The sequence below is a fragment of the Dermacentor albipictus genome, chromosome 3 (genome assembly GCF_038994185.2).
Source record: "Dermacentor albipictus isolate Rhodes 1998 colony chromosome 3, USDA_Dalb.pri_finalv2, whole genome shotgun sequence".
Lineage (NCBI taxonomy): Eukaryota > Metazoa > Arthropoda > Arachnida > Ixodida > Ixodidae > Dermacentor > Dermacentor albipictus.
Window position 1 is genome coordinate 138,197,120 of NC_091823.1, and position 14,968 is coordinate 138,212,087.

Genomic DNA, 14,968 nt, shown 5'->3' on the forward strand with positions numbered 1-14,968 from the left:
CCCGCTTTGAGTGCTCTTACGGATGCAGTTTACAGACCTGTATACTCGTTCCTGATGCCGAGCTGCGGATTTATAAAATTCGTGCTTTAAATGATTCGTACCTACCAATTTTTTAAAATTTATTTTAAAAAATGCGCACTATAAAAAAAATTCCGCTTTCAGCAGTAAATCGAATTTAAGTTTCTCTCTCAAAGCGGCAAGTTTCATTATTATCGGCCAAGTGCTTATGTCAGAAAAACGCTACTGTGCTTTACGTGTATTTGAATAGGTGGCATCTGAGTTGAGTCCTAGCAGACTGCACGCGATTGAGGGCGAGTGAGCCGGACGGCGCTCACCCACTGAGGCGCCATTTGTTGTAGAATGTTGCGAAGGTGCTGTGAGCAAATTGGATTTAAAGCCCCTAAATAAATATCAAAGGTAGCGCCATGATTTGAAGATTGCCGCCGTCCTCCTGCCTTGTGGTTTACCTCGACTCTCGGCCCTCATATTGTCTAAACTCCACAGCGTGTTTTCGAGCGCTTTTTTCTTGCTTGTTTTTTTTTTGCTTTCTCCGCCATCGCGTTGCCAAAGATTGCTAGCCGCGTGTCCAAGGATCACGTTTCGCGCCTTCTTTGTGCTTATGTAGCGCGTTCCGTGTTGGCTATGCCGCGTTGCTGTGCCTTCAAATGCAGCACAATTGAAAGGGGCGGCAAAGGACTATTCTGTATTCCATCTGCCAAGCGATACATGGCACGGATGAAGGTGTGGCTTCAACGAATCAGTCGGACTGATTTCAACCCAGCGCAATTGTCCCAGCTCGGTAAGGTAAGTTACGGATTATTCGCTCATCCCTAATCGCACATGCTGCAATTGTATGCGGCTTAGTTTTCGCTCTCCTAAATGCCATATGCTCGCGCTGCATTTATTTGCAACTTTTGTTTTCACAAAATGAAGCGCCAACGGTAACGGCACACAAAGAAGGAACAAAAGACAGGACAAGGCGCTACTTGCATCGGTTTATTGAAGTCATGGTAGCTGATTATATAACCATGGGGGGGGGGGGGGGGGGACGAAAAAAGAGGGAAACTGCTTATGTGAATGCGCACTTGCGAGAACTCTGAAGATATATTTGAAGGGAATCGCCATTATTTATAATCTAAAACTTATCTAAGAACATGCTTTAATTGTTATAAATGTTTAGAGACGGGGTGCTCACACAGGCGCCCCCTCTTCTTTTAATCTGGTTGGCCTCCAACAATTCACGCGCCACAGAATCTTTACTTGTAAACATAATTGTTGTGTCATGAAGCCTTTTTCGCATACTTGTTTCTTCTCATTCCCGCAGGCCTTGCAATAAAGCGAAAAGTTTGAACTATAGCCGTTTTTCAATAAAAGCTTATGCCCCCGCAGGCGTTCATAGATACATCGGCCAGTTTGGCCGATGTACTGTTTCCCACACTCGAATGGTATGCGGTATACTAACCCTTCTTCACACTTAACAAAAGGTTTCGTATGTTTAATAGAACACCTTACTTTCTTCGAGTCATCAGAATCAATCAGGCGGCGCAAAGTAGCAAGCTGTCGGGCCGCGGAAAAAAACCACAGGGACTTTGTATTTCACGGCGAAGTGTTTAAGATTATGTGCCACTTGATGTGAATACGGTATCACCACTGGTGTAGTTTTCTTTTCGAATGTCTGAAATTCTTCACCGCTTCTTTTCCTTTCTTTTTTCACCTTTTTCATAAGCACCTCCGAAACTGCGCTTAAAACCAAAGAAGAAAAGCCAGCCTTCCTGAACTTCAAAATCTGTTCGTCAATGCTTGCTTGGGCCTTAGGACAGCACGAGTTTTCAAGGGCGGACTCGAGGCACATTGTGACAATCGCACGTTTTACAGTCTTGGAGTGTGTAGAATCACACGGCAACAATTCCTTGCGGCCACGGGGTCGGTACATCCAGCAGGAGCCTTCGTCACCCCTTACTAACGAAGGGTCCTGCTGACGAAGGCTCCTGCGAAGGCTCCTGGGATGTACCGGGTGGATGTACCGACCGCGTGCCCACAAGGAATTGTTGCCGTATGATTCTGGACGCTCCAAGACTGTAAAACGTGCGATTGTCACTATGTGCCTCGAGTCCGCCCTTAAAAAATCGTGGTGTCCTAAGGCCCAAGCAAGCTTTGACGAAACGATTTTGAAGTTCAGGAAGGCTGGCTTTTCTTCTTTGGTTTTAAGCGCAGCTTCGGAGGTGCTTATGAAAAAGGTGAAAAAAGAAAGAAAAAGAAGCGGTCAAGAATGTCAAGCATTAGAAAAGAAAACTAAACCAGTGGTGATACCGTATTCTCATAAAGTGGCGCATAATCTTAAACACTTCGCCGTGAAATATAAAGTCCCTGGCGTGTTTTTCAGCACCCCGAAAGCTTGCTACCTTGTGCCGCCTGGTTGATTCTGATGGCTCGAAGAAAGTAGGGTTTTCTATTAAACATACGAAACCTTTTCTTAAGTGTGAAGAAGGGGTAGTATACCGCATACCACTCTAGTGTGGGAAAAAGTATATCGCCCAGACTGACCGATGTATCAATGAACGCCTGCGGGAGCATAAGCTTTCATTGAAAAACGGCTATGGTTCAAACTTGCCGCTTCATTGCAAGGCTTGCGGGAATGAGAAGAAACAAGTATGCGAAGAAAGGCTTCATGACACAACAATCATGTGTACAAGTAAAGCTTCTGTGGCGCGTGAATTTTTGGAGGCCAACCAGATTAAAAAAAGAGGGGACGCATGTGTGAGCACCCCATCTCTAAACATTTGTAACAATGAAAGCATGTTCTTAGATAAGTTTCAGATTGTCATTATTCGCGATTCCCTTCAAATATATCTTCAGTGTTCTCGCACGTGCGCATTCACATAATGAGTGTCGCTCTTTTTTCGCCCCCCCCCCCCGTGGTTATACAATCATCTACCTTTGACTTCAATAAACAGTTGCAAGTAGCACCTTGTCCTGCCTTTTGTTCCTTCTTTGCGTGCCGCTACCGTTGGCGCTTCATTTTTTGAAAGCTATGCACCAACTAGCCCCACGAAGTGTTTTACTGCAACTTTTGTGCCTGAATTTAACCAAGTGGTCTACGAACGCTACGTGCTTTTAAGAGCGTTAGTTCTCATTCACCACGTTCGTCGATTTCTTCGGTCCTGCTACTACTTAGCTTCGGCGAGAAATTTTCAGTCCGACGAACTCAAGGTGGCGCCCTTCATAGTAAAGTGATACAGCAACCCGATTGGTGATTGATTGGTGACATCATTGGTATATCGATTTTGTGATTGATTGGTGATGTCACAGATAAATCGAAGATGGCGGCCCCATAGTGTATTAATGACAACCCAATAGGTGGCATCAAGTGACTGTGACGTCATAATCCAAGATGGCCGCGAAATTCTGGTTTCAATAAGGAAGTCGTAAGTGAACCACGCGAGTATGACGTCATAATAGAAGACGGTGGCATAGTTTGGAAATCTAAAACTGAAGATGACGACCAAATTCAGGTACCAATGATGATGACGTAATGGTCCAATATTGATGATAGAGGTGGATGAAGGGATATTGACGTCATGGGACGAAATCGCGCCATAGTTCCGGTTTCCAAAATCTAAGATGGCGGCTCTCGGTGTGACGTCATAGCTGAGATGGCGACTAAAATTAGTTGTGCCCGTACGCACACTACAATCATAGATCCTATAACAGGGCAGTAGTACAATTGTCCCAATACGGGACTGGTATATATATATATATATATATATATATATATATATATATATATATATATATATAGGTAGGTACACATTCGTTCCGCTCTATATACTCCGACAAAAATGGGTACCCATCCGGGGACAGTTGTGTACCAAATTCGGTCTCTAAATAAAACCGTATGGGTTGTGGTAAATAAATAAAGCCACAATGAAATACTCGATAAACATTGCATACATGGAATTACTAATTGCAACGAACACAGATATCATTGAAAGGAGAATTCTAGGCCCACATTGACTCAACAAACGAAGCGAATTCCGAGTTCGGACGTATCCTGAGGGGTTTGGTACTCGCCAAGGTTTCGACGTATACAAATCGGACCGTTACTAAACAATTTGTCTTGACGAGATATATATCGCAAAAGATGGGTAGATTAAACTAATCACGTAAGCGCAATTTCTCCGATAGATGGCGCTAGGCGTCGATCGCTCCGCTAGGCGGCGTGCATGCATGCCTATGTAAAGAGCCGTAAAATACCCTATGTGGCCATTCAAGATACCATCGCCATCGTATCCAAGTGTGTTTCCACGAATGAAAGTTTGCCTACGTTACTCGTGGGTGATTTCAATCACAAAGAAAGTACCTTTCAGGCAAGAATGGATGACTCGTTCGGCCTGAAACTAGAATCAGTCGTTAACGAACCGACGACCCTGTAGGGAGCTGCGTTGGACTTGGTTTTCTCTGACTTCGTTGGAGAAGGGTGGGAATTCGTCGTGGCCAGAATAGGTTCCATACCTAACTACTTCACTGATAATAGGACAGTGTTTGTGCTAATTAAGAACAGCCGAGAATGTCAGTCTATGTATGACGACGAAAGTGTTACGGAATAAGACAGTTTGTCCAACCAATCAAGTGAAGAATTTGATGAAGGCGCCAGTGAAGCAGATGTTCAGCAGTGACGTGTGTGATAGTTGATTGCAATATGTACAAGCGAAATGTTTGTGAGTGGGTTTATCATATAGAAAAATAAACGTAGGAACTCGCATTTCCATTGATGTACCTCACTTTTATCGCATTCATATAAATTCTTGTAAACCAAACACGCACGTTACTTCAACGTCTACCAGACGGGGGCGGGATTTTTTGTTGACTCGGTGATGCATTTCACGGCGCTGTCTTTTTTTGGCCTGAATGTATACGAAGAGCACATTTTGAGTGTATCGCCGTACGTTAGCAAGGTGTGATGGTACGTAGGCAAACAGGTGCACTGATGCCGCTTCAACAATACAAGCCAATATCACCCGTTAGCGCCTTATCCATCCGCATCGAACCGTTGTGAACCGGGACCAAACGTGCTCGGTCAGCGACACCACCGCATGGACTGTACCTTGAAGCGATCTTCGGTGCCGACAAAGAATGCCCAGTGCTGATATAGCTTCGCGCTTTGTGTTCTCGCCGTTTACTTAGCTTTGAAGAGAGACGCGCCCGGAGCTTCTTCGGAGGGCGTCTCCTAGTACAGCACCGCGTAGGGGGAGCCAAAGTAGACAGAAGTGAGGGCGAAAGACCGCGCTACTTTTATTTCATTAGGGTATTAAACTGGACTGGGGCGGAGACGCTCTCTGCGGCATAGTCTATGTGCTTTCGCTCTGGACGCCGAGGCCGATTGTGCTATGTGTCCTCTCACAATTTTTCTTCATTTTCAACAGCAAATTTCCGTTTTCACTATTTTGCCAAACTGGTATATTTGAGGCCCGCATTGTACAACTCGACGTTGTCAATGTTGCTTTCATTATGGCGTGCGTAGTTTGCTATCCAGCGCTCGTTGGTTGCGCATACGCCCTGTTTATGTTGTGGAGAGCTTGTACAATACTTCTTTTCAATATATTTAGCTGCTTTGGTGCGCCGATGTCTCCTGTCGGCTGTTACCAATTGTAATTTGAAACTGCTGTGTTAAACACAGATTTATGAAACTAATGCGTATCTCGTCACAGCAGCTGCACGTTAAAGGTGCACCTGCTGTGTTGTGGAGAATTTAAGAAATGAAAGCGATGTCACTGCACGAACATTGTTTGAACGATGAACTAGCTTGCCCGGTGAATCTCTTACCCGTGTAAAATTATTCCTGTAACCGACCAGCATAACCGGGCCTCCTGACATCTGTTCGTACATTAAACAAGGTTAGCCGATTTTGGATAAGCACAGCCGAATTTCCTCACGAAATTTGCTTTACGGGGAAATTTGAGCTGGGGGCCAACTCTGATTTTCCTATCCAAGTACATGAACAGTGCAGGTGTGTATTTTTGAGAGAAACGCTCGTCCGATTTTAATAGACTTCATTGCACTTCAAAAGGACAGAAACCTGCTGTTTACTCGAAAAGAAGCAAAATTTTAATTTGGGGCCTGGAGCTTTCTTTTTTTTTAAAACCTCACGAAGGTTAGCTAAGTAACAAAAAAAGTTATAGTAATATGTTCGCACATGCGTAAGTTCTCAAAAAGAAAAGTATCGTAGTTCTCATATGGGCACCTTTTACAGCATCTAAAACTGACATATTCGATATGCGAATTTGTGGCCTAAGCGCAATTATTTCAATGTTTAGGAAAGGTACCCATTTCTGAAATAGTTGGGTTATATTTCACACTTTTATGTAACAGATCAATTTCGTCCGTATTACATGCATTTTACATGCAGTTTACAAAACAGTGACACATTTTTTTTAATGCTTCATTACATTGTTATGAACATCACACTTGAATTTTTTTTTTTTTATATTTCGCAACATTTAAAAACACTTTAGAAAAAGAGTGAGGGCTTAATAAATATCTGATTCAGACAGTCCGTACGTTTGAGTTTATTTTAAACACTGCAATCTAAAAAAACATTGCTACAAGGTTTCCCGTGTAAAATTATTTATCCTTTCCTATTTGTTTAAGTGGAACCTCACGAGTTTATCATCTGTTCGAAGATAACAGGCAGCAACTCTTCTATAGTAATTGCCATCGATGTAAATGCACTTACGCCTGCTCAATGCCGATTCCAAATTCAGATTTCTTGGCCTGCTTAGACGTATCTAGGAAGTATTGGAAGTCTTCCTTGTAGGGTGGTGCCAATGTCTCACCGCTCTTGTACACCGAGTCGAACGTTATTAGGGTGCAGAGTCCATCCAGGGGAAACGTGTACGTCGACCTCTTGAAACCAGCTCGTATTGTGCACAGCAGCGATCCATCTGGCAGCGGTTTCTCTGCAAAGAAAATACGTAATTGCGTGCATGCGTGCAGTAAAAATCTAACGGCACATTTTACACCCTATACTCTAATGTACGCGTACCACGCGCTGAAACTCATTTCTAGTCTTAAATTTTAAGGCTTTTTTTAATTCCTAAGCTTTAAGCATAGTAGCACCACTGCCTTTTTCTCCTTCCAGATTCCGGTATCTGAATGTGCCAAATACGCCTTCACTTTTGCCTGGCAACGCGCCGCGGTAGCTTAGCGGATATGGTGCTGCGCTGCTAAGCAAGATGTCGCGGGATCATATCTCGGTAGCGGCGGGCGCATTTCGACGGGGCCGAAATGCAAAAACGCCCGTGTCCTGTTCAGTGGGGTCACGGTAATGGTACCCTGGTTGTCAAAATTAGTCCGTAGTCTCCCTCTGCGGCGTGGCTCATGATGAAATCGTGGTTTTAGCACGTAAAACTCGGGAATTCTTCTTTTGCCTGGGAGCAGTTTTATCTTACAAGGAGATCAAGAGCGTGTTATAATGAACAAATTGCAGATAATGTTATGCAGCGACATCGGAATATTTACCGCACAATTTCTGGAAAAGAAAGAGACAGTCTGAAGACACCTAGCTCGCGCACGCGAGAACACGACTCTATGCCGGGGTGCTCATTATCTGGGAACGCTTGATACACGAGGCGCATGTAAAGCTCTCACCTAAAACCCTGCCTACAGGGTCCTCGAGGCATATTCAGTAATAGGCGCTTAAGGGCGAGCAGGCTCGTCCAGGAGAGCATAGCTGGGGTCCGGGATGGTTTAGGGTGATCCCGTATACGTCGGACACAGAAAAGTTTAGGGATCGAAGTTGTGTCCATGAAAAATGAAATTCTCAAGAATGTGGACATACGACACACCTGCTTTTCAATGCTTTTTCAGAAGCCCCTTTTCAAAAGCGAACGTCAATAGAAGACGAAAATGCAGAGCCGTGCAGTAGCAAGCGCAAAAAGAAGGCATAAACACTGAGCTATGCATGCGCAGGCAAAGGTTGTTTGTTGGACCCTTATTTCTGTGCAGATGTGAACGCTGCCAGTTATACAGCGTGTTTGAGCGAAAACTTTCAAAAATATTCACAATTTGCCTGTGGCAGACACCACAATTTTAGTTCATGAGCTCGTCTACTCGAAGCAGCGGACAATACTTGAACAAAAATTTAGATCCAAAATCGACTAATTAATAAAATGCACTAATGAAGTTTTTAAGTAATTACACCATGGCCCTTATTGCGATTTACTAATTCTAGCCGTGGAGTTCGCAAGGCCGATCCACTTGGAATGAAATTTCAAGTTGACACCAGTTTCGAGATGTAAATTCCCGAACTTTGCGGAGAAATGCATTGGCGTTCCAGTGAATTTGTTAACAAAGCGCCATTTCACGCACTGAAGCACACAAGTAACTGGCGCGCCAAAGCATTTTTTCGCAAACTTTGGAACTTGTATCTCGAAGCTGGTGTGGTCCTCAGAATTCGCTTCATGTGGATCCGCCTTGCGAAGTCCACTGCTAGAATTGGTAAATTGCAATATGGTTCGTAAGTTTAGTTACAAAGTTAATTAGTGGATTCTGTTAATTAGTCGAATTTGCGTTTCAGTTTTTGTCCGAGTAGTGTCCGCCGCTTCGAGTAGACCGGCTCGTAAACTAAAATGGAGCTATCTGCCACAGGCAACCTTTAAAAGATTTTGAAAGTGTTCGCTGATGCACCCTGTATACAAACTCAATACCTGTTGCGCAAGTACAAACTTGCGTAACATTCGTATACCGGGTACGCAAGTAATTTGAGGAGATGGGTTGGAATCGCAACAGACTATAATACTCAGGTTACACCTGTCTAGGTGCAGAACATTGTCAACGCCAACCCGTGTGTCACCTATCTAGCACATTTATTCCAGGCTACCAGCTTTCAGTCTGACCCTAGAGACGAAGTTCATTTCCCTAGTCGCTTAGCAAGCAGACGTCAGTCACTACTAGAGGTCGCCACGCTCCTAAATGTCGCAAAATTCTTTATTTTCTCGGTGAGACAACAGTTTGTGGCCAATTAGAATTTCGACAAAGGCAACTCAAGCGCTGCCAGTGGTCATAGGTTATTCAGACGGTGGTTGGATTTCTCCAGCACGTGGAGATCATGATGTGTGAGAACCCTGAAAAGCCATTTATAGCCACTGCTTAACAGTTTGAGGCGGAGGAATGAAAAATCAAGCTTTCTGTGCACAATTTAGTTTGGTGTCCCTCAATAAGTTATGGATTTGCTTTTGCCCACATGCCTGCTCCAACCCGCAGATTGACTGCTTGCGAACTTCAGCGACTCCGCAGCCCTAAGTATGGCATCCTGATTCCAAATACCTTAACCTGTGCGCCGCTATGTGTGGCGAGTGTTACTGATAGAATTATTAACAGCCACTCAACGATAAAAGCTTGTAGACGCCTGCTACTGTGGAAGCACTGCCTAACATGAACACGCAATATTTCATCCGAGTACATGGATATTATCGAAGCCGAATTCAAGCTATGCGCTGCGAGCTGCAGCGCCCCCCACGGTCTCCGCAAGTTGTTAACCACCACGACGAATGGCGCAGCGGTGCTTCCTGCCGACCACGTCCTGCGAGCGTGGTTTGATGGCGCTTTTTCCACTCAAACTATTAGTGCGGGAGGGCAGTGAAAATAATTTTTGCGTCGGCCGACATTTTCAGCTCTTTTGCTGGATTTACTAGCCCTACAGGCTCCCCAGTACATGCTTGAAATTGCCGATAACTTCGTTAAATTAAAACCGTGTCACAAATTTACTCCGCTAAATCCCGAAAAAAATACTCGGTCATATTGCACCTAATAGTGGGAAATAAAGATTGTTCCTTACATCATGAATTTCGATAAATTAAGGTTACTTATATCGCACATTCACTGTAGTATCCATTATGTAATATTTCGCGAATACATTGCAAATAATGTATCTCAGAAAATTTTACCTACCTGGTATTTAGAAAATGGAAAGTTTCTGCCAATGCACCACACATTGCACTGGATCTTTTATTAATAGCGCAAAGTGATAATTAGGACCAACTAAGAAGATTGTTATTGTCAAAGTGAAGGTATTGAGAATAACATGCGGCCATATATTTCGTGTTTATTAGGGCAACCTTTTTGGTTTTTGTATACAGCAACAAAGTGCCAAGTGCTTGCGGTAACGGCTGAGTGAGAAAAAACGAAAGTTCTTTTCTATAGTTTAAATTACGGCAGATGGTACCACTGCTTTACAAAGTAGGCACAAATGAAAGGTTCTCCTGTTTATATTTGAGCACGGAACGCTGCTATTCCATCTACAGATAGTGCCAAATAATACCGAGTGCGGAATGCACATGTATATACATTTTATTGCGAGAGATCGTACTTAGCCAATAAGTGTAGCGGATCCAGCAACGCAGCGTCCTATAGTACATCATACCCCCAGTACATACCATAAAATATACCCAATTTCGCCTCCAATTTTGTGTTTTATGTAAAAGCATATTAACAGTTTTCGCATCTTAATATAGCGAATCTTCGATTCCAAAACGTAATCGAATAATGGCTGTATTCTATGACTGAACTTAATCGGACAATACTCAATTTATTTTTTGAAAATATCAAATGATGCCACTCCTAGATTTCACATATGTGCACAATGCCTAACCAAGGGGGCGTTAGTGAGCACCACCCATGACCATCGTGGTGGATGTGCAATATCCTTTTTATCATGACGCCACTTAGCCTACGAACATTTTAGGGGCACACAGCTGGCTGATTAGCATTTGTGTGCGACGTGATAGGAATAAACCTGCGGGAGTGTTCATCCTTGCTATGCAATGAATGAGAAGGGGTAACCAGGGCCCAGCTTTATGTTGGTCAGGACCATTTGAAGCAATGTGCAATGCAGTCATGGAAAACATAATAACGTGTTTGTTGTTCCTAACGGAAATGTAAAAAAAAATAGCAAGGTAAAGAACAAAAGTCGGGGAAAGCATTACTTGTCGGTAATAGGTGCCGAACCCTCTGCATTAGGCGGGATAGCCGCGCGATATTCCGCCTAGCGCTTTACACAACAATGACGCAAAACACACGCATTGTTAGGCAATGCCACTATGCAGCGCTAAATGTACGCAACACCAATTCACACAGCGCTCATCCTTGGAGCACCAATGCTTGCGGGACTTGAAGGGTGCGGGTGCGACGTATGTGTGTCAGTACAAGTAGTTTTGTACCCTTCGCCCTTAATATTTAGCGTCTCTGCGAACAATTCTGTTTTGTCAACGTTCCCCACTGTAGCGCTCTTTGAAATGCGTTGCAATGCTTAAGAAAGACGTCATCCTAGGATAATTGGCGCAAATAAACTTACGAGTTGTCGGGGCTGCTTTCGTTGTTTGGCCGGCAGTGGGTGATGTGGAGACTACAGTAGTTGTCGATGGCACCCTCATTGGTGTCGGTGGTTTCCTAGCTGGGGTGGGTGGTATCACAACTGCTGGTGTCGGTGGTGCCGCAGCTGTTGGCTTCGGTGTGGTCGCAAGCACTGGCTTCGGTGTTGTCGCAACCACTGGTGTCGGTGGTACCCGAACCGCTGGTGTCCGTGGTGTCGCAACCGCTGGCTTCGGTGTTGCCGCAGCAGCTGTTTGAGGCACAAATGTGCTGCCCAAAGGCACCACTCCAGGGGGCGTCATCCCAGAAGTTTGTGTGGGGACTGAAATAGTTGCGTAATTCAGTGTCACTGCGGGCATGATTACGCATATGAAATCGCGCGATAGCATTGAAGTGGACAGTGCACGTTAGAACATTTCGTTGTCGCACTACTAACATTGCCAAAACATGTGTTGATGTACTCTACGGCCTGCTTACAAGCACATAATGAAATACGAGTTTATTTCTCTTCGTGGTACAATTTTGTCATCACAACGAGCGGACGCCGAAAAAAAACTTCTCCTTTCTGCAGCATGAGAAATACCCTGCGCCGTTAAGTCACTCGCCGCTAGGACGAATGCACTGTACACAGAAAAAATGGAGAACACCAACAATAACAAATTTTTAAGACAATGGTTTAAAAGTCCCTGAAACCGACTTACTTTCATACGTCAAAACACAAGCGACCTAAATACAATATAAAGCACTGATGTAACAAGACACTTCTTCTGGTACATACTATAGAATCAGTAGGCCAATAATACAAGCATTTCAATAAATAAATAAAGAAATGGCTACAACGCTGATCAGCTTTATCAAGTCGGAGAACTAAATACTAAACATTTTCAAACATGTAAAGGTGGGTAAACAGGATGCCCCTTCGGATTTGTTCCGGCAAACTTCTTTGCATTGAGAATATTAAGGTACCTAGGTACCTAGGTACCTAAATAATGTGTATGACGGGCACTGTTCGGAACATGTAGTGCGACAAAAAAGGTTACAACCATTGGATAGCATGTCGGATTTGGCAAGCAGGTATGCAAGTTTTCTTTGAACAAGGACAAGAGTTTGCCATTTATATCGAGATCTGCAGTTTTGTACACGCTCAACAACTTGTAGGGATACAACCTGAGTGACACTGAGGATATAAGAAGCAGTGAAGTACGGGGTGCACACGGAGCTCTAAAGAGTAAGGGCTAAAATATTCGCAGTTCCGCCCGGAAGGCGAACCACCGATTGCGGTAGCAAATTAGTAGATAGCTGTAGGAAGTAATGATACTAGTTTTGCCGGCCGTATAAACTTGTGAACATTCGCTTACTAACTGAACTAACAACGATAGAATGTGTACGCGTGAGTCAATCAGGACGCAAAAAGAAACACACACAGAGAGACAGCGCTGTCTTAGTGTGTCAGCTTCTTTCTGCGTCCTTGTTCAGTCGCGCTTGCACATTTTATCATGGACTGAAGCCAACTAGCCCGCGAACGCGTTTAGCTAAATTAACGAGCACGGCGTCCCGCCCGCACAGGTAACCTTAAACGCAACTCCCTCGATGAGCTCGGGAATTTGCTGTAAAAAAAAAACTCTGGAGTGAGGAATCGTGGCAGCAGCAATCGAATTGATCTTCAGGCATCTCTCGCTTCAGAGTGAACAAACGTCGAAAGCAAAACGCATACGTAGCGGCCGGCACTACGCGCACTCTGCAAACGTCGCGTATCGCTTTGAAGATGAGGCCCGAGCGGGCGCGCACTTTGGCGACGTCGCAGAAAACTTTCGAGACACATGAGGACCGGCTACCCGTCCCTACGGGGTCCGCCGAACGCGTTCACTACAGCGTCCATCATTCGCGTGACCAACGCCATAGTAAACGCCGCAGTTTTTTTTTTCTTTATTGCCGGTCTTCGACGTACACATACGGCATAAAAAGACGCACTTCATAATGGTAAAAGCAATGACCGTCTTGGGCCCTTGCGAATAGTTAAAAACACTTGATTACCTCTAGTTCATCCAATATATGTATCCATTCGGGTGGTTCTGTTCTTGTTTTATAAGCTTCACGCAAATATAGCACGCTTTCAATGAAATGCTCTCTCGCAGGATGAATAACAAGCCTCTCATGACGCTCATCCATTCTTGTTTTCCACAGGCTATGTAAACATATTGCCATAAACATGTCGCATGTCATATCTGCGTTCTCAGTTGGGAAGAAGCGGATGCCGTACGGTGTTATCGGTAGTTCCCTTTTCAACGTTCTTTGCAGGATGTCCTACAAGAACATTGTATCTGAACAATCAAGAAAGATATGCTCAATCGTCTCTGGTTGCCTGCATCTTGAGCAGTTTACAGACCACGGCACAAAGATTCCCCTTCCTCTTAGCCATGGCTTCACTGGGACCGTTCCACTGTGTAAATGGAAGAAAAATGTTTTTGCGGATGACCGTATCGGCATCCGCTTCACTCGCTTGAGCGCGTTTCTTCCTCTGGATTCAATGCGGTACATAGAACGATAGGCAGTCACAGGCAATGATACATCAAGTAAATCTTTGTACAGTCCTTTCCGTTTAACAGATGCAAGGTAATTAAATGAAAAGCGCGTATGTAGGAAGTGAAAGGCCAATACGACTTCTCGCAGGAAGTCTCTGAGCCTAGGTCCTGTGCTGTAATCGGAGGACACAACGAATTAAGGCAATGCGTTCCTCAAACGCCTTTAAAGGACTGTGCACAAGAATGTATCTTTCTGATCACGTAGGAACAAAAATCTCGACACAACTTGTCTTAAAAAGAGATGAACCAACCCTAGGCCTCCACTTTTCACTGTTCTGAACAAATTAGTGCGACTAGAGCGCTCCCATACGGAACCACAAATGAAGATCGCAAACTGCCGGTGTATTCTTTGTATGCTGACTCTTGATGCGCACAATGCTTGCAAAACATACCAAATTTTGGCCACATTACACACTGTTGCTTTTGTGATTATTGATAGTTCTCTCCCACCCATCCTTGCAGTAGACGCCACAGTTGTCTCCGCTCTGTACGGAGCGGCGGGCGACGAGGGCATCGAAGCACCCTAGCAGCCGCCGTAAAAGAACGCCCCACCTGCCTCGCGCGACCACACATCCGGGCACGCCTCCGGGCAAGTATTGAGCCGCGTCCCTCACCCACGGAAGTGAGATTGAACCACGTGCAGAGGCTCAACCTCACACGCTTTCACTCATACGGTACCTCACGGCGAAACCGACGCCCACAGCGATGACGGCGGCAAAAATTCATCTGCAGTATCCATGTAATCGCTATTGGAATAAAAAAAAACTGAAAACTTGATATTTCATCATGAATATTCTGAATGTGCCGGCTGCAATGTGACGGGATAATTATGGGTGAACAAACTGATGGTGGTTTGCGAGAAGTGCCAAATATGCCTCAAAGCTTGTATGTGAAACAGCAGAGCAAGCAGTATGATTTATCAATACGCGTCATAGTATAAACAATAATTTCGGAAGGTGGACGAGAATTTTATAAAGATTAATTTTTGATCCATGCCCTTCTTCCCCCGACTACGGTAG

The 14,968-nt window shown here is 44.4% G+C and overlaps 1 protein-coding gene across 2 annotated transcripts in view; it reads right to left on the bottom strand.

The window, feature by feature from the left end:
• The window catches only part of LOC139057937 (uncharacterized), a 119,161-nt gene that overhangs the window by 66,952 nt on the left and 37,241 nt on the right, over window positions 1-14,968 (bottom strand). For both annotated transcript variants that reach the window (XM_070536743.1, XM_070536744.1), the window contains exons 8-9: window positions 11,351-11,689; window positions 6,734-6,956 (exon numbers count right to left, since the gene is read on the bottom strand). In XM_070536743.1, the coding sequence (XP_070392844.1) occupies window positions 6,734-6,956; window positions 11,351-11,689 (562 nt within the window). The remainder of the gene's footprint in view (window positions 1-6,733; window positions 6,957-11,350; window positions 11,690-14,968) is intronic.